The 22,940-nt window shown below is 45.4% G+C and overlaps 1 protein-coding gene across 1 annotated transcript in view; it reads right to left on the bottom strand.

Annotated features, from left to right (window-relative positions):
- The window catches only part of PACRG (parkin coregulated), an 819,947-nt gene extending 798,096 nt beyond the window's left edge, over positions 1-21,851 (bottom strand). The window contains exon 1 of the mRNA XM_082251495.1: positions 21,555-21,851. Coding sequence (XP_082107621.1) covers positions 21,555-21,668 — 114 coding nt within the window. The 5' untranslated portion in view covers positions 21,669-21,851. The remainder of the gene's footprint in view (positions 1-21,554) is intronic.
- Positions 21,852-22,940: the final 1,089 nt, after the last annotated feature.

Below are 22,940 nucleotides of genomic sequence, written 5' to 3'. Positions count from 1 at the left end.
GTATTACACTGCTCCATCACCTGTCCATCCAGTCCTGACATTATACTGCTCCATCACCTGTCCATCCAGTCCTGACATTACACTGCTCCATCACCTGTCCATCCAGTCCTGGTATTACACTGCTCCATCACCTGTCCATCCAGTCCTGACATTACACTGCTCCATCACCTGTCCATCCAGTCCTGACATTACACTGCTCCATCACCTGTCCATCCAGTCCTGACATTACACTGCTCCATCACCTGTCCATCCAGTCCTGACATTACACTGCTCCATCACCTGTCCCTCCAGTCCTGACATTACACTGCTCCATCACCTGTCCATCCAGTCCTGACATTACACTGCTCCATCACCTGTCCATCCAGTCCTGACATTACACTGCTCCATCACCTGTCCATCCAGTCCTGACATTACACTGCTCCATCACCTGTCTGTCCAGTCCTGACATTGCACTGCTCCATCACCTGTCCATCTAGTCCTGACATTACACTGCTCCATCACCTGTCCCTCCAGTCCTGGCATTACACTGCTCCATCACCTGTCCATCCAGTCCTGACATTACACTGCTCCATCACCTGTCCATCCAGTCCTGACATTACACTGCTCCATCACCTGTCCATCCAGTCCTGGCATTACACTGCTCCATCACCTGTCCATCCAGTCCTGACATTACACTGCTCCATCACCTGTCCATCCAGTCCTGACATTACACTGCTCCATCACCTGTCCATCCAGTCCTGACATTACACTGCTCCATCACCTGTCCATCCAGTCCTGACATTACACTGCCCCATCACCTGCCCATCCAGTCCTGACATTACACTGCTCCATCACCTGTCCATCCAGTCCTGGTATTACACTGCTCCATCACCTGTCCATCCAGTCCTGACATTACACTGCTCCATCACCTGTCCATCCAGTCCTTACATTACACTGCTCCATCACCTGTCCGTCCAGTCCTGACATTACACTGCTCCATCACCTGTCTATCCAGTCCTGACATTACACTGCTCCATCACCTATCCATCCAGCCCTGACATTACACTGCTCCATCACCTGTCCATCCAGTCCTGACGTTACACTGCTCCATCACCTGTCCATCCAGTCCTGACGTTACACTGCTCCATCACCTGTCCATCCAGTCCTGACATTATACTGCTCCATCACCTGTCCATCCAGTCCTGACATTACACTGCTCCATCACCTATCCATCCAGTCCTGACATTACACTGCTCCATCACCTGTCCATCCAGTCCTGACGTTACACTGCTCCATCACCTGTCCATCCAGTCCTGACATTATACTGCTCCATCACCTGTCCATCCAGTCCTGACATTACACTGCTCCATCACCTGTCCATCCAGTCCTGACATTACACTGCTCCATCACCTGCCTATCCAGTCCTGACATTACACTGCCCCATCACCTGCCCATCCAGTCCTGACATTACACTGCTCCATCACCTGTCCATCCAGTCCTGGTATTACACTGCTCCATCACCTGTCCATCCAGTCCTGACATTACACTGCTCCATCACCTGTCCATCCAGTCCTTACATTACACTGCTCCATCACTTGTCCGTCCAGTCCTGACATTACACTGCTCCATCACCTGTCTATCCAGTTCTGACATTACACTGCTCCATCACCTATCCATCCAGCCCTGACATTACACTGCTCCATCACCTGTCCATCCAGTCCTGACATTACACTGCTCCATCACCTGTCCATCCAGTCCTGACATTACACTGCTCCATCACCTGTCCATCCAGTCCTGACATTACACTGCTCCATCACCTGTTCATCCAGTCCTGACATTACACTGCTCCATCACCTGTCCATCCAGTCCTGACATTACACTGCTCCATCACCTGTCCATCCAGTCCTGACATTACACTGCTCCATCACCTGTCTATCCAGTCCTGACATTACACTGCTCCATCACCTATCCATCCAGCCCTGACATTACACTGCTTCATCACCTGTCTATCCAGTCCTGACATTATACTGCTCCATCACCTGTCCATCCAGTCCTGGTATTACACTGCTCCATCACCTGTCCATCCAGTCCTGACATTATGCTGCTCCATCACCTGTCCATCCAGTCCTGACATTACACTGCTCCATCACCTGTCCATCCAGTCCTGACATTACACTGCTCCATCACCTGTCCATCCAGTCCTGGCATTACACTGCTCCATCACCTGTCCATCCAGTCCTGACATTACACTGCTCCATCACCTGTCCATCCAGTCCTGACATTACACTGCTCCATCACCTGTCCATCCAGTCCTGACATTACACTGCTCCATCACCTGTCCATCCAGTCCTGACATTACACTGCTCCATCACCTGTCCATCCAGTCCTGGTATTACACTGCTCCATCACCTGTCCATCCAGTCCTGGTATTACACTGCTCCATCACATGCATCACCTGTCCATCCAGTCCTGACATTATACTGCTGCATCACCTGTCCATCCAGTCCTGACATTACACTGCTCCATCACCTGTCCATCCAGTCCTGACATTACACTGCTCCATCACCTGTCCATCCAGTCCTGACATTACACTGCTCCATCACCTGTCCATCCAGTCCTGACATTACACTGCTCCATCACCTGTCCATCCAGTCCTGACATTACACTGCTCCATCACCTGTCCATCCAGTCCTGACATTACACTGCTCCATCACCTGTCCATCCAGTCCTGACATTACACTGCTCCATCACCTGTCCATCCAGTCCTGACATTATACTGCTCCATCACCTGTCCATCCAGTCCTGACATTATACTGCTCCATCACCTGTCCCTCCAGTCCTGACATTACACTGCTCCATCACCTGTCCATCCAGTCCTGACATTATACTACTCCATCACCTGTCCCTCCAGTCCGGACATTACACTGCTCCATCACCTGTCCATCCAGTCCTGACATTACACTGCTCCATCACCTGTCCATCCAGTCCTGACGGTACACTGCTCCATCACCTGCCCATCCAGTCCTGACATTATACTACTCCATCACCTGTCCATCCAGTCCTGACATTACACTGCTCCATCACCTGTCTATCCATCCTGACATTACACTGCTCCATCACCTGTCCATCCAGTCCTGACATTACACTGCTCCATCACCTGTCCATCCAGTCCTGACATTATACTGCTCCATCACCTGTCCCTCCAGTCCGGACATTACACTGCTCCGTCACCTGTCCATCCAGCGCTGACATTACACTGCTCCATCACCTGTCCATCCAGTCCTGGTATTACACTGCTCCATCACCTGTCCATCCAGTCCTGACATTACACTGCTCCATCACCTGTCCATCCAGTCCTGACATTACACTGCTCCATCACCTGTCCATCCAGTCCTGACATTACACTGCTCCATCACCTGTCCATCCAGTCCTGACATTACACTGCTCCATCACCTGTCCATCCAGTTCTGACATTACACTGCTCCATCACCTGTCCATCCAGTCCTGACATTACACTGCTCCATCACCTGTCCATCCAGTCCTGACATTATACTGCTCCATCACCTGTCCATCCAGTCCTGACATTATACTGCTCCATCACCTGTCCCTCCAGTCCTGACATTACACTGCTCCATCACCTGTCCATCCAGTCCTGACATTATACTACTCCATCACCTGTCCCTCCAGTCCGGACATTACACTGCTCCATCACCTGTCCATCCAGTCCTGACATTACACTGCTCCATCACCTGTCCATCCAGTCCTGACGATACACTGCTCCATCACCTGCCCATCCAGTCCTGACATTATACTACTCCATCACCTGTCCATCCAGTCCTGACATTACACTGCTCCATCACCTGTCTATCCATCCTGACATTACACTGCTCCATCACCTGTCCATCCAGTCCTGACATTACACTGCTCCATCACCTGTCCATCCAGTCCTGACATTATACTGCTCCATCACCTGTCCCTCCAGTCCGGACATTACACTGCTCCGTCACCTGTCCATCCAGCGCTGACATTACACTGCTCCATCACCTGTCCATCCAGTCCTGGTATTACACTGCTCCATCACCTGTCCATCCAGTCCTGACATTATACTGCTCTATCACCTGTCCATCCAGTCCTGACATTAGTCTGCCCCTTCACCTGCCCATCCAGTCCTGACATTACACTGCCCCATCACCTGCCCATCCAGTCCTGACATTACACTGCTCCATCACCTGTCCCTCCAGTCCTGACATTACACTGCTCCATCACCTGTCCATCCAGTCCTGACATTACACTGCTCCATCACCTGTCCATCCAGTCCTGACATTACACTGCTCCATCACCTGTCCATCCAGTCCTGACATTACACTGCTCCATCACCTGTCCATCCAGTCCTGACATTACACTGCTCCCTCACCTGTCCATCCAGCCCTGACATTACACTGCTCCATCACCTGTCCATCCAGTCCTGACATTACACTGCTCCATCACCTGTCCATCCAGTCCTGACGTTACACTGCTCCATCACCTGTCCATCCAGTCCTGCCATTATACTTCTCCATCACCTGTCCATCCAGTCCTGACATTATACTGCTGCATCACCTGTCCATCCAGTCCTGACATTACACTGCTCCATCACCTGTCCATCCAGTCCTGACATTACACTGCTCCATCACCTGTCCATCCAGTCCTGACATTACACTGCTCCATCACCTGTCCATCCAGTCCTGACATTACACTGCTCCATCACCTGTCCATCCAGTCCTGACATTACACTGCTCCATCACCTGTCCATCCAGTCCTGACATTACACTGCTCCATCACCTGTCCATCCAGTCCTGACATTACACTGCTCCATCACCTGTCCATCCAGTCCTGACATTACACTGCTCCATCACCTGTCCATCCAGTCCTGACATTACACTGCTCCATCACCTGTCCATCCAGTCCTGACATTACACTGCTCCATCACCTGTCCATCCAGTCCTGACATTATACTGCTCCATCACCTGTCCATCCAGTCCTGACATTATACTGCTCCATCACCTGTCCCTCCAGTCCTGACATTACACTGCTCCATCACCTGTCCATCCAGTCCTGACATTATACTACTCCATCACCTGTCCCTCCAGTCCGGACATTACACTGCTCCATCACCTGTCCATCCAGTCCTGACATTACACTGCTCCATCACCTGTCCATCCAGTCCTGACATTACACTGCTCCATCACCTGTCCATCCAGTCCTGACATTACACTGCTCCATCACCTGTCCATCCAGTCCTGACATTACACTGCTCCATCACCTGTCCATCCAGTCCTGACATTACACTGCTCCCTCACCTGTCCATCCAGCCCTGACATTACACTGCTCCATCACCTGTCCATCCAGTCCTGACATTACACTGCTCCATCACCTGTCCATCCAGTCCTGACGTTACACTGCTCCATCACCTGTCCATCCAGTCCTGCCATTATACTTCTCCATCACCTGTCCATCCAGTCCTGACATTATACTGCTGCATCACCTGTCCATCCAGTCCTGACATTACACTGCTCCATCACCTGTCCATCCAGTCCTGACATTACACTGCTCCGTCACCTGTCCATCCAGTCCTGACATTACACTGCTCCATCACCTGTCCATCCAGTCCTGACATTACACTGCTCCATCACCTGTCCATCCAGTCCTGACATTACACTGCTCCATCACCTGTCCATCCAGTCCTGACATTATACTGCTCCATCACCTGTCCATCCAGTCCTGACATTACACTGCTCCATCACCTGTCCATCCAGTCCTGACATTACACTGCTCCATCACCTGTCCATCCAGTCCTGACATTACACTGCTCCATCACCTGTCCATCCAGTCCTGACATTACACTGCTCCATCACCTGTCCATCCAGTCCTGACATTATACTGCTCCATCACCTGTCCATCCAGTCCTGACATTATACTGCTCCATCACCTGTCCCTCCAGTCCTGACATTACACTGCTCCATCACCTGTCCATCCAGTCCTGACATTATACTACTCCATCACCTGTCCCTCCAGTCCGGACATTACACTGCTCCATCACCTGTCCATCCAGTCCTGACATTACACTGCTCCATCACCTGTCCATCCAGTCCTGACGATACACTGCTCCATCACCTGCCCATCCAGTCCTGACATTATACTACTCCATCACCTGTCCATCCAGTCCTGACATTACACTGCTCCATCACCTGTCCATCCAGTCCTGACATTAGACTGCCCCTTCACCTGCCCATCCTGTCCTGACATTACACTGCCCCATCACCTGCCCATCCAGTCCTGACATTACACTGCTCCATCACCTGTCCCTCCAGTCCTGACATTACACTGCTCCATCACCTGTCCATCCAGTCCTGACATTACACTGCTCCATCACCTGTCCATCCAGTCCTGACATTACACTGCTCCATCACCTGTCCATCCAGTCCTGACATTACACTGCTCCATCACCTGTCCATCCAGTCCTGACATTACACTGCTCCCTCACCTGTCCATCCAGCCCTGACATTACACTGCTCCATCACCTGTCCATCCAGTCCTGACATTACACTGCTCTATCACCTGTCCATCCAGTCCTGACGTTACACTGCTCCATCACCTGTCCATCCAGTCCTGACGTTACACTGCTCCATCACCTGTCCATCCAGTCCTGACATTCATGCACCCCTATGGAGCAGCAGATGTCAGCGGAGACATGTCCGCTGACACCCGCTACTATCTGATCCTGTCCGTGAAATCCGGACGGATGAAAACCCTATTTTCCATCTGCCTGGAGGATCGGATCGCATAAAAACGCACAGGCGGTCCATTTTCATCTGATGCCCAATAGAGGAGACTGGGGATCTGACAGCTCCTTCTCAGAACAGTAAGGGGAGATGGACCTGTCATCCACCTGCTCAGCAGGGATTGGCGGATCGATCCCCGCTGAGCAAAAAAAGCTAGAATAAAATGCTGGATGAAAAATGCTACCAGAATTTTTATGCCAGCTTCTAGTAGCATTTTAGAAGCTTTTAGGAGCATTACCATTTTATTACCATTTTTGTTAGTAGCATTCATCATTTCTTTTCTGCTGGAAAAACGCTCCAAGAAACTCTATAAAAACGTTTTCTTTTTCTGCTCCTAGAAGCTGAAGCTCAAAAAATGCTAGAAGCTTAAAACAGTGTGCATAGACACATAGGATAACATTATGTAGCTTCTAGTAGCAGAAAAAATGAAATTAGCTAATACTAGCTTCTAAGAGCTTAAAAAAACACTAGTGTGCATGGAGCCTAAAGCTGGATACACATTATACTAGTGGTGCACCGAAACTTCGGCAACCAAAATTTTAGGCCGAAAATGGGCTTATTCCATTCCGGCCGAAAATGGGTTAAAGAAGGCGATATTAAAGATGGCCGCCGCAGGCGCAGCGCAGGTTTCAAAAGACCCGCCTCTGGCTGGCGGCCCGCCTCCTGGTGATGTCACTAGTACTACGATGTGCATGAATGAACTAATACACCGGGCGGGTGGGCGGGCGGGCGGCCGCTAATAGCTGTAACTAAGTGAGTGCTTCACTTCCCTATCGGGCGGGTATCTCCGCTGACAGGGAAGTAAAGGGCTCACTTAATTAAAGCAATTAGCGGTTGCTTGCCCGCTCGCCCGCCCGCCCGATGTGTTAGTTCATTCATGCACATCGTAATAGTAGTGACATCACCAGGAGGCGGGCCGCTCCTCCTGTGTTCTTTTGAAAGGAAGGACACAGGAGGAGCTGAGAGTAAGGAGATTGCATCATTGGGATGGGGGAGGGACGCTGAGGCGAGGTTACCAATGGTATTAGTATTATGCAGCATGAGGGGTTAATGTATTGCCACTGCTGGTCACTGATGCATTAGTGACCGACCAATGGCAGTTAATTAACCCCTTTGTGCTCCATTAGTGCAACCAGTATCAGTGCAACCAGTGTTAATTAACACTGATACTGGTTGCACTAATGCAGCACAGGGGGGTTAATTAACTGCCACTGGTCGGTCACTAATGTATCAGTGGCCAGCAGTGGCAATACATTAACCCCCTCATGCTGCATAATACAAATAGCATTGCTAATTAAATTAACCACTTGCCAACCCGTCACAGTACATATACTATACAACATTCCCAAAAAATAATTAAAATCAAAATTTTTTAACATTTTAGGCCAATTTGTTTTCTGCTACATGTTTTTGGTAAAAAAAAAAATTGCAATAAGCGTATTTTGATCTGTTTGCACAAACGTTATTGCGTCTACTAACTACAGGAAAGATTTATGTCATTTTTTATTGTTTTTTTTTTTTTTTACTAGTAATGTCGGCGATCTGCGATTTTTTTGTGGGACTGCGACATTGCGGTGGACAGATTGGACCCCTAACTGGCATTTTTGACACTTTTGGGGGTACCAGTGACTACAGTAATCAGTGCTAAAAATATGTACTGTTACTGTAATATTGCCATTGGCAGGGAAGGGGTTAATACTATTAGTGATCAAGGGGTTAAATGTAAGCCTAGGGGAGTGATTCTAACTGTCAGGGGGCATGGCTCGTGAGATCATCACAGAGACTTATAGCAGGATCACATAGCCTCTGTGATCACTTCAAGGAGGATGACAGACGGCTGTCTTTATATCAGCCAACCGTCCTTCTCTGTCAGCGGGGGGAGATCGCGAGTGGCCGGCAGCAAACGGAGCCACTTGTTACACGCACTGGCTCCCAGGCTGACGAGTGGGGGGCGGAAGCGCGCCCCCTAGAGTCTCCTGAGCAAGCGACGTAGTACTACGTTGGTTTGCCCAGCAGTGGCCGCCTGCCGAAGTAAATCTGCGGTGGGCGGTCGTCAAGTGGTTAAGGCCTCACGTACACTGGACATTATCACAATGTCAGTAGAAAGCTGTAAAAGGCGTTTTTCAGCTTTTTTGCAGTAGCGTTTTTTAGCTGTTTTCAGGTGTAGCATTTTTTAGCTTTTTTTTTTTTTATCATAACTATATTCCCACAAAAGCTTATGGCTCAAAAACAATGATAAACGCTGCATAGCCGTGTTTTTTTGCGTTTTTTAGCTTTTATCAGAGTTAGAGCATTTTTACAGTTGAAAAACGCTTCCTAAAACCCACTAGTTCTGGGTTTTTTCCAGCCAGAAAACTCCCCTGCCAAAAACTGCTGATAACAGCCTATGTGTGCATGGACACATAGGATAACATAGTGGATGAAGTGAGGCGCTACCACTATATCATTATTATTATACAGGATTTATAGCGCCAACAGTTCGTGCAGCGCTTAACAAAATGAAGGCAGACATTACAGTTACAATACAATTTGGAACAAAAGGAATCAGAGGGCCCTGCTCGTTAGAGCTTACAATCTAAAAGGGAGGGTCAATTGATACAAAAGGCAATAGCTGTGGGGGATGGGCTGATGGAGCAAGTGAAACAGTGTAAGGGCTCTTTCACACGGGCTTTCCGTGTGAGAGCTCCGCTGTGGTCCTTTTTTTTTTTTCACGGAGCGGATTAAATTTCTGTCATCCGCTCCGTAGGTCCGCATATCATCCCATCCGTTTGCGGATGATATGCGGACCTAATGTAAGTCTATGGGGATTGCGGATGTCAGCCGATGACACCGCTGACATCCGATTTTCCTTCCTTTCCGTTTTTTGAACGGAACAAAAATAGGGTTCTGTTCCGTTTGAAAAAACGGAACAGAACTGAAAGGAAGGAAATCGGATGTCAGCGGATGGCAATGCCATAGACTTACATTATGTCCGCAAATCATCCGCAAAAAAATAGGATGATTTGCGGACATACGAAAAGCCCGTGTGAAAGAGCCCTTAGTTAGTAGCCGGGTAGGCTTCTTTAAAGAGAAGGGTTTTCAGGCATCATGAACATAAATAGAAACTTGCTAAATAGAGATGTCTCAAACTATTCGCCGGCGAACATCGCTTATTCGCGTCCGCCGCTGCGGGCGAACATATGCGATGTTCGGTCCGCCTCCTATACATCATCATTGAGGCAAACTTTGACCCTGAACCTCACAGTCAGCAGACACATTCCAGCCAATCAGCATACCCTCCCTCCCACACCCTCCCACCTCCTATAAAAAAGCAAGGGCAGCATCCATCTTAGATCATTCTGAAGCAGTGTGTTACTGAGAGCAGGGAGCGTGCTGCTGCTGTTAATAGGGACAGTTGTTAGTCAGTGTTCTCGGTCCACTCCTGCTGTAAGGACAGCACCCCAAAAAGCCCTTTTTAGGGCTGGTATTTCAGTCAATTTTTTTTTTTGATATATATATATATATATATATATATTTATTGTGCAGTTGCCTGCCCGCTGTGTGTGAGAGGCCACAGACCCACCACAGACTGCACTGTGTGCACACCACACTCATATCGGGTGGCACAGTACCTTGCAGTTTAAAAAATTATTTTTTTTTCTCTGTCATAATTGCAGTTGCCTGCCGGCTGCCAGTGAGTGTCAGGTCCACTTATGCCTCGTTTCCACTGAGCGGATCGGTTCGGGTCGGTTCGGTACGGTACGCTAATTTGAGTGTTTCCATTATGAAAGTGGCCCATACAACCGAACCAAACCGCACCATTCCAGGTCCTGCTTCAGATGTAGGGCCATAGGAAATGGTACGGTACGGTTAGGGCGGAGCTACTGGCGTCACACGATAGAGTCCGCTGATTGGCGGACAGGAAACCATCAATGCTCACGTCAAATGAAAGAGCAAAACAAACACCTCATTTGGTGTAAGCCCCGCATGGTCCCTGGTGGCCCAATTTGCAGTGGAAACGCTCACCTGAATAGACCGGACCATTCTAACCCTTCCAAACTGTACCGACCCGAACCGTTCCGCTCAGTGGAAACGAGGCAAGAGTGTACTGTGCCCACTGCAGTGTCCACCACTGATTTATACGGTGGCACAGCACCTTGCAAATTTAAAAAAAAAAGTATTTTTTATAATTGCAGTTGCCTGGCCTGCCAGTGAGTGTCAGGTCCACAGAGTGTACTGTGCCCACTGCAGTGCCCACCACTCATATATACGGTGGCACAGCAGCTTGCAAATTAAAAAAATATATAATTTTTATAGTTGCCTGTCAGTGAGTGTCAGGTCCACAGACTGTACTGTACCCACTGCAAATGGACTGTTTGCGGTTGTTTGCGGTGCGTTAAACGGGGAGTTTGGTCTGTCACTGTGAAGCGGGCGTAACCCTTACACTACCTGATCGATACAACATCATACCTGATCGTATACACACACTGGATGTTTTAAAGCACATTATTCCAAACAATTTAGGAATGTTAGGTGATTTATGCCCTTTATGGATTAACACCCGACTCTGCGTCAACTACGTAATTTTCCATTGGAGTTTTGAGATGGATCCCCCTCCGGCATGCCACAGTCCAGGTGTTAGTCCCCTTGAAACAACTTTTCCATCACTGTTGTGGCCAGAAAGAGTCCCTGTGGGTTTTAAAATTTGCCTGCCTATTGAAGTCTATGGCAGTTCGCCCGTTCGCGAACGTTTGCGGAGGTTCGCGTTCGCCATTCGCGAACGGCAAATTTTAGGTTTGCGACATCTCTATTGCTAAATATAAAACCAGTATAAATACAATAAATGCTGTAAGTTCCACCAACTGTGACGTGGGGCAGTGTAAAGGTGCAAATATATAAATAGAATAATACCAGTGCTGGTAAAAAACGTGTTGTGATGACAATGAATACTAATAAATACGTGCACAAAATATATGAAACAATGGTGTTACATAAAAATAACCAACCAATATATAAACAAAATTATTTAAAGTGAAGCATTTGCACTACATGAAAATGAAAATATTCAAAATAAAGTGCTTGTGCAATGAAGGTAACCATATAGTATTCTTACCGAACACACGATAAGAAATTCGGAAGGGAAATTTCGTCCGACGACCGATCTGCTGATTTTCGGATTGTTAGTATGGTGCTTTCGACAGCCGACTTCGACTTTTCGGCTGACAAAATCCTGATGTGCAGGCATTAAAATTTTTGTCCTCCGTCACCACAATGTCCGATTTTCGTCTCATTAGTACAGATTTCGATGGGGAAAAATCTTATGAGCAAGACTAGGCATGCTCAGAGATGAAAGAACACATATAAAGCAATCAGACACATGACATCACTTCTGAAGTAGAATTCTGTCATACGGGAAAATTCGTCTGCAGTCTAGAGCACATTCCAACCAACGGACACGCACCCTGGACAAAAGACGGATGACCGGTCGGCGGAAATTCGTACCGTGTGTACGAGGCTTTACACAAATAAGGTTCCCAACAAGAAATATTGGGATGATGATGACACAAAATATTATAAAAAAACAGTGTCCATATAAAAAGTAGAGTGATAGCAATCTTGTGCTTCTTTCAGTGGTACGGTGGACTATATGATCCTCCACCCAATGAGTCGTGGCCACTTGCCAGAAGCACTCAGGCCTCTGGGGAGCTATAGTGCTTGTAGAACTCAAATTCCTTTGGGGCGACCACATCCTCCTAGGTGAAGACTCAAGGGTACCTTTATCCAATTTGTTTCCAATATGTTTGGCTCAAAGGCTTCTATCCATAGTGTCTCAAGAAAATGCAGGGACCACAATCCAAGTAGCCGCAAACCGGAAGTGACGTGTTAGATGTGCTGGACCCTCAAAGCATTTCACTCGATGGCGTCATCAGGAAGTGTAGGATAACATGCTGGAGAGTTTACTGGCTGCAGAAAAAAACATCCGACGCCAAAAACAGTCCAGTGTGCATGAGGCCTAAGAGCCAATTCACATTAGCGCGACTTGTCAGCCTGACAAGTCGCGCTCGGTCGCGGCCCATTGATTAGCACAGGACCCATTCTAATAGGAGCGACACAAGTCGCTCTGACTTAGAAAAAGGGTCCTGTACTACTTTGGGGCGACCTGGAGGCGACTTGCATAGACTTCCATTATGTGAGGTCTCTGCAAGTCGCGCCGAAGTCACGGTGCACGCGACTTCACAGGTCGCACCCCCAAAGTCGTGTCACGCTAGTCTGAATGGGCTCTAAAAGGGAGCTTTCAGTCCCCTTTTGTTTCAGGCTTGCACCCTCCCTTCTGGTGCCACCATCTTTTTTTATTATGACATGACTCATGTGTTGAAGGGCTCTTCCCAGCAGAGCACATCTGCACATGCACAGGCACAGTAATGTATGGCGCTTCCATTACCACTGCATCTTTGTGCATGCGCTGGGCCCGTGCAATTCAGAATAAATGGCATGGTATCGCATAAATACATGTAACGTTACCACAATGCCATAGTGTGAATGAGCCACAATGCTGTAGAGTATACTGCACTGTGATATATCATATCTGCCAGAAATGTATCAGATCTGCTATGTCTGTAGGCACCCCGGTTTAAAATAACACAGAGGAAACAACATGCCTAGTCGTTTCAGGAGCAGCTTTTGCAAAGCAAGAAAGGTATAAAAGGCCATAAAGATATAAAGACTAGTCATACTGAAAAAATAAATAAATAAATATGATCAAATAGGTTAACACCCTTGTAGTATCCAATTACAAATCTCCATAAAAAGCTAAGGATAGCACTATCACAAATAATTTTACCAGCTAAAAAAAAAAAAACCATGAAAGATCATAAATGAGATGCAAATATAAATACGTACATTAAATATGAGCTTTTTTAAAATAAAAAGCAAATGACTTTGTTAGCTATACTGTATGTGACATTTTTAACTTATTTTAACGTATTTTCTTTATTCATTAAGGATAATGATTATTCATGCTATTGACTTTTGCCTCGTACACACGCAATAATTATCGGCCGGCCGATCGTCCGACTTTTGTCCAGAGTTGTGTTTTGTTGGTTGGAATGTGCCTAGACTGCACACGAATTTTCTCATCCAACAAAAATCTACTTCAGAAGTGATGTCATGTGCTGGTTTACTTTCCGTGTGTTTTTTCTTCTCTGAGCATGCCCAGTCTTGCTCATCAGATTTTTGTCTGCCGAAATCTGTACTGACTGACGGAAAATCGGCCATTGTGTTGACGGCCAACAAAAATTTTATAGCCTGCACACCAGATTTTATTCGGCCGAAAAGTCGGAGTCGGTTGTCGAAAGCATCATACTAACAAGCCGAAAATCGGCCGATCGGACGTTGGCCGAAAATTCCTGGCCAATAATCGATGCGTGTGTACGGGGCATAATTTAGCCCTGGTTCACATATATGCAATACAGGAACCCTGTGAATCCACTGCGTGTTCCCGCATCGCATTCAACTTGCAGGCAGCTCACACTGTCATATGCGAATCTCTGGGGGTGTCAATACAAAGTTAACGACAACCCCATATCAGTTTGGACATGAATCAGATTGCATAGGTGTGATCACCCATGCAATCCGATTCTGGTGCGGACCCAGAAAAGGGTCCTGTGCGACTTTGGTCTGAATGCGATACGAATTCAGACATACAATCTGTATGGCTGAATTTGCATCGCACAGACATCGCATGTGATTTTCATCGCAGTGCACTCCGAATCATATGCAATGTCTGTCATGGCACATATGTGAACCTGGTCTAAAGAATAATGATGATTATTATTACTGTTGACTTAATTATGAAGCAAATAAGACAAGGTGTGGAGTCATTAGCCTTCGCGATGGCTTCAAATAACCTTCAGATACAACAGCTGAGAAATGACTCCTAAAAACAGACTTCATCCAAGTGTGGTAAAGTCACTTTACCACCGATCCTGGTCCTAATCATAGCAATCACGTCTACTGTATGATTAGGACAACGTCTGATTGAAGCGAACACTTGATGTCAGAACTTTTACCTCTTCAGATATGAAATAAAGCCGATAATTGAGTAATCGCTTACTGATCAGCATATTCAAGACTGACGTGTGAGGAGGACTCAACACTTGAACATATCCAATGGCATAAATTAGCAGGGTACAGGTGAACTATCTTAGCCTTCTACCCATATATATATATATATATATATATATATATATATATATATATATATATATATATATATATATATATTACCATCTCTCATGTTGAATCAGAAGTTGCTTATCATTAAACAAGTACTGTACTGTAAAAGACCGTGCCCCCTTAATGACCAGGCCATTTTTTCCAATTCGGCACTGCATTATTTTAACAGACAATTGTGCGGTCATACGACGCTGTACCCAAATAAGATTGATGTCCTTTTTTACCCAAGTAGAGCTTTCTTTTGGTGGTATTTGATCACCTCTGCGATTTTTATTTTTTGCGCTATAAACAAAAAAAGAGCGACAGTTCTGAAAAAAAAAAACAATATTTTTCACTTTCTGTTATATAACATTCCCCAAAAAAATCGAATGTTTTCATCCTTTTAGGCCAATTTGTATTTTGCTACATATTTTTGGTAAAAAAAAAAATCCCAATAAGTATATTTTGATTGGTTTGCGCAAACGTTATCGCATCTACAAACTAGGGGAAAGATTTATGTCATTTTTATTTGTTTATTTTTTTTTTTACTAGTAATGGTGGCGATTTGCAATTTTTAGTGGGACTGCGACATTGCGGCAGACAGATCGGACCCCTAACTGACATTTTTGACACTTTTGAAGGGACCAATGACATTACTACAGTAATCAGTGCTAAAAATATGCACTGTTACTGTAATATGGACACTGGCAGGGAGGGGGGGTTAACCCAGGGGCAATCAAAGGGTTAAGTGTGAGCCTAGGGGAGTTTTTTCTAACTGTATGGGGGGGGGGGGGACTTGTGAAATGAACACAGAAACCTGTGATCCTAAATAGGAGAATCACAGGCGCTCTATGATCATTTCAGGGAGAAAAACGGTCTGCTGTGTTTACAACCACAGACCTTCCTTCTCTCTCAGCGGGGAGCAATCGCGGGTGCCCAGCAGCAATCGCAGGCACCGACCCCGTGGATCAGCTTCCCCACTGCCTAATGGGGGAGCGTGCGCACAGGAGCATTACCGCAAACCAACTTACCTAAATGTCGGTTCGAGCAGCCGAGCCAGTCTGCCGCAATATGTCTGCGGCAAGCGGTCGGCAATTGGTTAAGGAAATAACATGGTGAATGCCTTGTTATAATGAATGTGAGCACTATGTGATCATTTCAGAAAGAACAACGGTCTGCTGTGTTTTCAACAGCTGACCGTTGTTCTCTCTCAGCGAGGAGGGATCATGGGTGTATTTCAGCACAGCGTCGCACGACCGCGCAATTGTTAGTTAAAGTAACGCAGTGCTGAATCAAAAAATGGCCTGGTCATTAAGGGGGCAAAACCTTCCGGAGCTGGAGTGGTTAATGTACATACTGAAGTTAATTATCAACACTGCAGATTTTAATAAACCGGAATTCATAGTTTTGTGACACACACATGATTTCATGTATTTTACAACTGCCATATTTTCCAGTTCAACAATGATTTATCATTTATGTGGTTAGAACTGAGTGAACTTCTTTTGACATTTACCGTGTTGTATGACCAGTACTGTAACTACTATTTAGAACCCACCATTACTGTTTCATAGAAATGTCAAGCACTTCATTCACAGAAAAGCCTGCAGCCACATGCAGAATGATGAATTAAAGCACATTCCAACACCCAGAATGTTTCATTTCCTACAGCATGTCTTACTAGGAACCAAGCTTTGCTTTCTTTGCTACATCTTATCTGCTTTTGACTGAAATGGCAAATTAGGAACAGATCATTTTACTGTGGTAAGATCTATCTGCAATCGTTTCACAATCTTAAAGCATCAAAGTACATAGGACTTTGAATTACAGGTTATTATTGGTTATTCATTTTGCCCTATTTAAAGCTGAACATCAGGAATTCCGAAACTTGTAAAATGTATATATATATTATGATTTTATATATATATATATACACACACACATATATAAACTGTTGTGAACTTTCAGCTACTTAAGCTACATTAAATCATAGGTCCTTTGTCCTGTTTGAACCATTATTTGGTCAAACTGGTTGTAACCGGTTTTCAGCAGGACATGAAAAGGCCTCTCAGTATAAAATGTGTATGGGTGGCATCACTTTCCAGGTATTCTGATCAGAAGTTGAAGACTCTCCTTCTGGTCTGGTATAATACTGTATTTATATAGTTTATCATATATATATATATATATATATATATATATATATATATATATATATATATATATATATAGTATTTATTTAATCAAAACTAAGTACATTTCTTTTATTGTTATACTTTTTGTGAGTTGATGGGAGAAAGTGCATGCAGCTCTTTGTCCAGTTTTTATAGGTGCTGTGGATTCAGTGCAGGGTGGTCCGACAGCATACCCTATTTCATCACCATTGCTCTGTAGGATTTTAAAAAATAATGCTTTTAATGCTTTTGAATGCTTTTAAGGGCAGAGGAGGAATTGGGGGTCTTATAGACCCCAGATCTCTCCAAAAAGAGTACCTGTCACTTGCCTATTGCTTTTTACAAAGGGCGCTTACATTACTTGTGTCAGCAATAAAAGTGATTAAAAAAAATAATAAAAATATAGAAAAAAAAACATTTATAATTAAAAAAAAAATTAAAGTCCCCCCTGTGCTAGTGCACAAAGTGAACAGTTGCACGTATGCAAACAGAGATTGTGCCACGCATGTGAAGTATTGCCACAAACATCAGATCATGGGCAGTAATTGTAGCACTAGACCTCCTGTGTAAATCTAAAGTGGTAACCTGTAAAGGCTTTTAACTACTTGCCGACCACACTATAGCCAAATGACAGCTACAGTGTGGACGGCTAGTTCTGGAAGGCTGTCATATAACCACTTCCCGTGATCGCGCCCGCCACACACCCGCTGCTGGGCACAGATGGTACACTCTGTAATCACAGTGTCTGGAGGACCGGCTTCTCTAAAAGAGACATCTGCAATGATAATTAGGGCACAGTTTATCAGTGTCCAGATAATCAATGCAGTCCAAACAGTGCCCACCAGTGCTGTCAATCAGTGCCCATCAGTGTCACCCATCAGTGCCACTTAGTGCTGCCAATCAGTGTCACCTATCACTGCCCATCAGTGCAGCCTATCAGTGCCCATCAGTGGCGCCTCATCAGTGGCCATCAGAGCAGCCTCATTAGCGCACATCAGTGAAGGAGAAAAATGACCTGTTTCCAAAATTCTATAACAAAGTATGAAAACGTTTTTTGGTCTTTTTTTCTTTATTTAGCAAAAAATGAAAAACCCAGTGGTGATTAAATACCATCAAAATAAATCTCTATTTGTGTGAAAAAAATAACAATTTTGTTTGGGTACAGTGTTGCATGACCATGCAATTGTTATTCGAATTGTGATGGCGCTAAAAGCTGAAAATTGGCCTGGGCAGGAAGGGGTAAAAGTGCCCGGTAGGCAAGTGGTTAAAGTGGTTGTAAACCCTCTGGATGTTCTTTTTTTTTTTTTCTTACCTGCAAGGTAAAGTCATAATGTGCTAGTATGCATTGCATACTAGCACATTATGTTACATAGTTACATAGTAGGTGAGGTTGAATAAAGACAATAGTCCATCCAGTTCAACCTGTGTAGGTGTGTATGGCTGTACTCATCTCACATACCCCTGAATGTTCTGATCCTTGAGATGTAAGTCTAAGAGTCTTTTGAAAGCCACCATACTACCCGCAGAAACCACCTCTTGTGGTAGAGAATTCCACAATCTTGTAGCCGCCCTAACAGTAAAGAACCCCCCACGTTGCCTGTGGTTAAAACGCTTCTCCTCTAATCGCATTGTATGCCCTCGAGTCCTCATGCAATCCCTTCGAATGAACAGCTTTTTTTCTAAGCTGGGATCCCCATTAAGATATTTATAAATTGCTATCATGTCCCCCCTCAGGCGTCTCTTCTCCAGGGAGAATAAATCAAGCGATTGTAGACGCTCTTCATAGTCAAGGTCCTCCAATCCCCTAATTAGTTTAGTTGCCCTTCTCTGGACTCTCTCCAGCTCCAACACATCCCTCCTGAGGACTGGCGACCAGAACTGGACAGAATACTCCAGATGCGGTCGGACCAGAGTTTTATAAAGTGGAAGGATGATAGTCTTATCTCTGGAATACATCCCTTTCTTTATGCATGCTAATATTCTGCTGGCTTTGGCAGCTGCCGCTTGACATTGCATGCTGTTGCCTAATCTATCATCAACCAAGACTCCCAGATCCTTCTCCATTTTTGATTCCCCCAAGGGTTCCCCTCCTAACGTGTATTGTGTTTTTATGTTTTTAGTCCCCAAGTGCAAAACCTTACACTTCTCCACGTTAAACCTCATTTGCCATGTCGTTGCCCACTCTGTAATTTTGTCCAGGTCATTCTGTAGGATATCTGCTTCATGCTGTGCAGTTATTGCCCTGGCCAATTTTGTGTCATCTGCAAAAACTGATAACGCACTACTGATCCCGTCCTCAATGCTGTTTATGAATAAATTGAACAAGGTTGGTCCCAGGACTGAGCCCTGGGGCACCCCGCTTACAACCTCAGACCAGTCTGAGTATGCGCTGTTTAATACCACCCTTTGGACACGCCCTTTAAGCCAATTCCGTATCCAAGAGCAAACCCTGCGGTCAATACCTGCAGACCTTATTTTATAAATGAAGCGCTTGTGGGGAACTGTATCAAACGCCTTAGCGAAATCCAAGTACACCACATCCACTGGTCTCCCCCTATCTAGCTCACAGCTTACCTCCTCGTAGAATGCTAAGAGATTGGTTTGACAAGAACGCCCATTTGTAAACCCGTGCTGATTACTGCTGCTGATGTTGTTGTCTTTAGCAAACTCTACGATATAGTCCCTTATCATCCCCTCCAGAAGTTTACATACTATTGATGTCAAACTGACAGGCCTATAATTTCCCGGTATATGCCTCTGACCCTTTTTGAATATCGGAATCACGTTAGCTTTCTTCCAATCCCCTGGTACATCTCCTGTCCTAATACTGTCAGCAAAGATCAGGAACAGTGGTCTGGATATAACTTTACTGAGTTCCTTGAGTACTCTCGGATGTATGCCATCCGGGCCTGGTGATTTGTTTGTGTTAAGTTTATCCAGCCTTTCCCTGATTTCACCCTCTGTTAGCCATAGTGGCAAATCCTGTGTATTACTACTAACCATACAGTCATGGTCAGTGTACCCCTCCTTTTCCTGTGTAAAGACTGACGAGAAAAAAGCATTCAGCACGGTTGCTTTTTCAGTGTCCTCTGTAACCATCCCCCCATCATCGCTAATTATGTGTGCAATATGCTCTGCCCTAGTTTGTTAAACTTACCTTTTTAAACACAAAGCTTTTCCATCGCCGAGATGTCAAAGCTGCAGGTGCTCCCATCTTCACCTGTCTTGCTTCCGAGTTCACGGACTCTGGCACAGTGATTGGCCGGGGCCGCGATGACTTCACTCCCGGGCATGTGCGCAGGAACCTCCATTCACGGCACAGGGCTTTGAAGGAACGGCACGGTGGCCATGTCTTCAGCGCACATGTGCCAGTGATGTCATCGGCTGCATGTAATGTAAATATCTTCTGAACGGTGCACCTTTAGGAGATATTTACACTACCTATAGGTAAGCCTTATTATAGGCTTACCTATAGGTGCATGTACAAAATTGAGGATTACAACCACTTTAAATGTCGCCTACGGATAGTAAAATTGATGTTGTCGCTGTTGCACGGGCGTGTGCAATTTTAAACATACAAAAACACACAAAGGGCGCACCGACCTAGTGCATTATCCTGAGACAAATCATTTATTGTATTAGCAAAGCATAGCATTATACTCACAAAAATTGCAATTGTAAAAAGCGCATCACAACTCCTAGAATAGTTCCATCCAAATAGCATCAATGTATACAACAAAAACTGAAGACCCCGTGGACTGACGCATTTCGAGGATTTCCTCTTTGTCTGTGTGCAATTTTAAAGCAGGACCTGTTTGGTATCTATTTACTCGGTATAACATCATCAATTATATTTTACAAAAAAAAAAAAAATTGTGTTCTGCATTGTTTTTTTTTTGCATTAAAATAAAAAAGTGTATTTTTTCCCAAAAATTGCATTTGAGAAACCACTGCGCAAATACCGTGTGACATAAAAAAAAATTGCAAAACCCACCGATTTATTCTCTAGGGCAGGGATATGCAAACTGTGGCCCTCCGGCTGTTTGTAAAACTACAAGTCCCATCATGCCTCGCGGTGTCATGCTTGTGGCTGTCAGATTCTTGCTATGCCTCATGGGACTTGTAGTACAGCAACAGCTGGGGGGGGGCCACAGTTTTTCATATCCCTGCTCCAATGCCTCTGCTTTAGAACATATATAATGTTTGGTTGTTCTAAGTCATTTTCAAGCAAAAAAAAAACAAGAAGCTGATTGTTACCTGTCAATAAAAAGCATCAGAAAAGCCTGATAGCACATAAATGTACAGCTTTCTTCTGACCTCCAACATCTGATTTACACAATTAGTCACATGATCAGTATTTTATGAAAACACAGCATTGCCCACTTACAGTTGAATTCTTCATCATGGCTTTGACAGTGAAGCCCTCGGAAGAAGCCGTGCTGGCTTTGCTCTTGGTATGCTCGGACTGGGCAGCTTTCCCGGTGTTGGTCTCGATCACCATTATTTCAGGGGAGAAGATTCTATGGAGTTTACCGGCGGGATACAGGTGAGCAGTGCGGGCCAGTAGTTGCCTCTTACTGATGTTTACATCCGTTGTCACAGCAACAACGGAACACGCTGCCCGTCGTTGCTAGGCGACATGTCAACAACGCCTGTTACGTAGCCTGTGAAGCCGTAACCATTGATGAGGGACGTCTTCTGCGTCCTCCCGCCGTACTACACGGGGCCCGCGCACGCGCTGTTTACTTGTATGGGGTGTAATATTGGAGAGTGTGGAGCGGGTGTGATAGGAGGTGACTGCTATAGGCAGGATATAATGTCACACCTCAGTCAGCGGGGATCCATCCTTATGTTATCTGAGGGAGAGATACATTGTGTATATATAATGTATCTCTCCTCAGCTAACCCACACATCCGCAGTTAGTATGTACAGTACAGTACAAAGTGTGGCTGTGTGGGTTAGGACCTGAGGGAGAGATACATTGTATATACAAAGTGCGCTGTGTGGGTTAGGAGCTGAGGAGAGATACATTGTATATACAAAGTGCACTGTATGGGTTAGGAGCTGAGGAGAGATACATTGTATATACAAAGTGCACTGTATGGGTTAGGAGCTGAGGAGAGATACATTGTATATACAAAGTGCGCTGTGTGGGTTAGGACCTGAGGAGAGATACATTATATATACAAAGTTCGCTGTATGGGTTAGGACCTGAGGGAGAGATACATTATATATACAAAGTGCGCTGTGTGGGTTAGGAGCTGAGGAGAGATACATTGTATATACAAAGTTCGCTGTATGGGTTAGGAGCTGAGGAGAGATACATTATATATACAAAGTGCGCTGTGTGGGTTAGGAGCTGAGGAGAGATACATTGTATATACAAAGTGCGCTGTGTGGGTTAGGACCTGAGGAGAGATACATTATATATACAAAGTGCGCTGTGTGGGTTAGGAGCTGAGGAGAGATACATTGTATATACAAAGTGCACTGTATGGGTTAGGAGCTGAGGAGAGATACATTGTATATAAAAAGTGCGCTGTATGGGTTAGGAGCTGAGGAGAGATACATTGTATATACAAAGTGCGCTGTGTGGTTTAGGAGCTGAGAAGAGATACATTGTATATACAAAGTGCGCTGTGTGGTTTAGGAGCTGAGAAGAGATACATTGTATATACAAAGTGCGCTGTATGGGTTAGGACCTGAGGAGAGATACATTGTATATACAAAGTGCGCTGTATGGGTTAGGAGCTGAGAAGAGATACATTGTAT

Source organism: Pelophylax lessonae, assembly GCF_965119305.1.
Source record: "Pelophylax lessonae genome assembly, chromosome: 3".
Taxonomy (NCBI): Eukaryota; Metazoa; Chordata; class Amphibia; order Anura; family Ranidae; genus Pelophylax; species Pelophylax lessonae.
The sequence above is the reverse complement of the archived record's forward strand: the minus strand, read 5'-3'. Positions and strand labels throughout refer to the sequence as shown.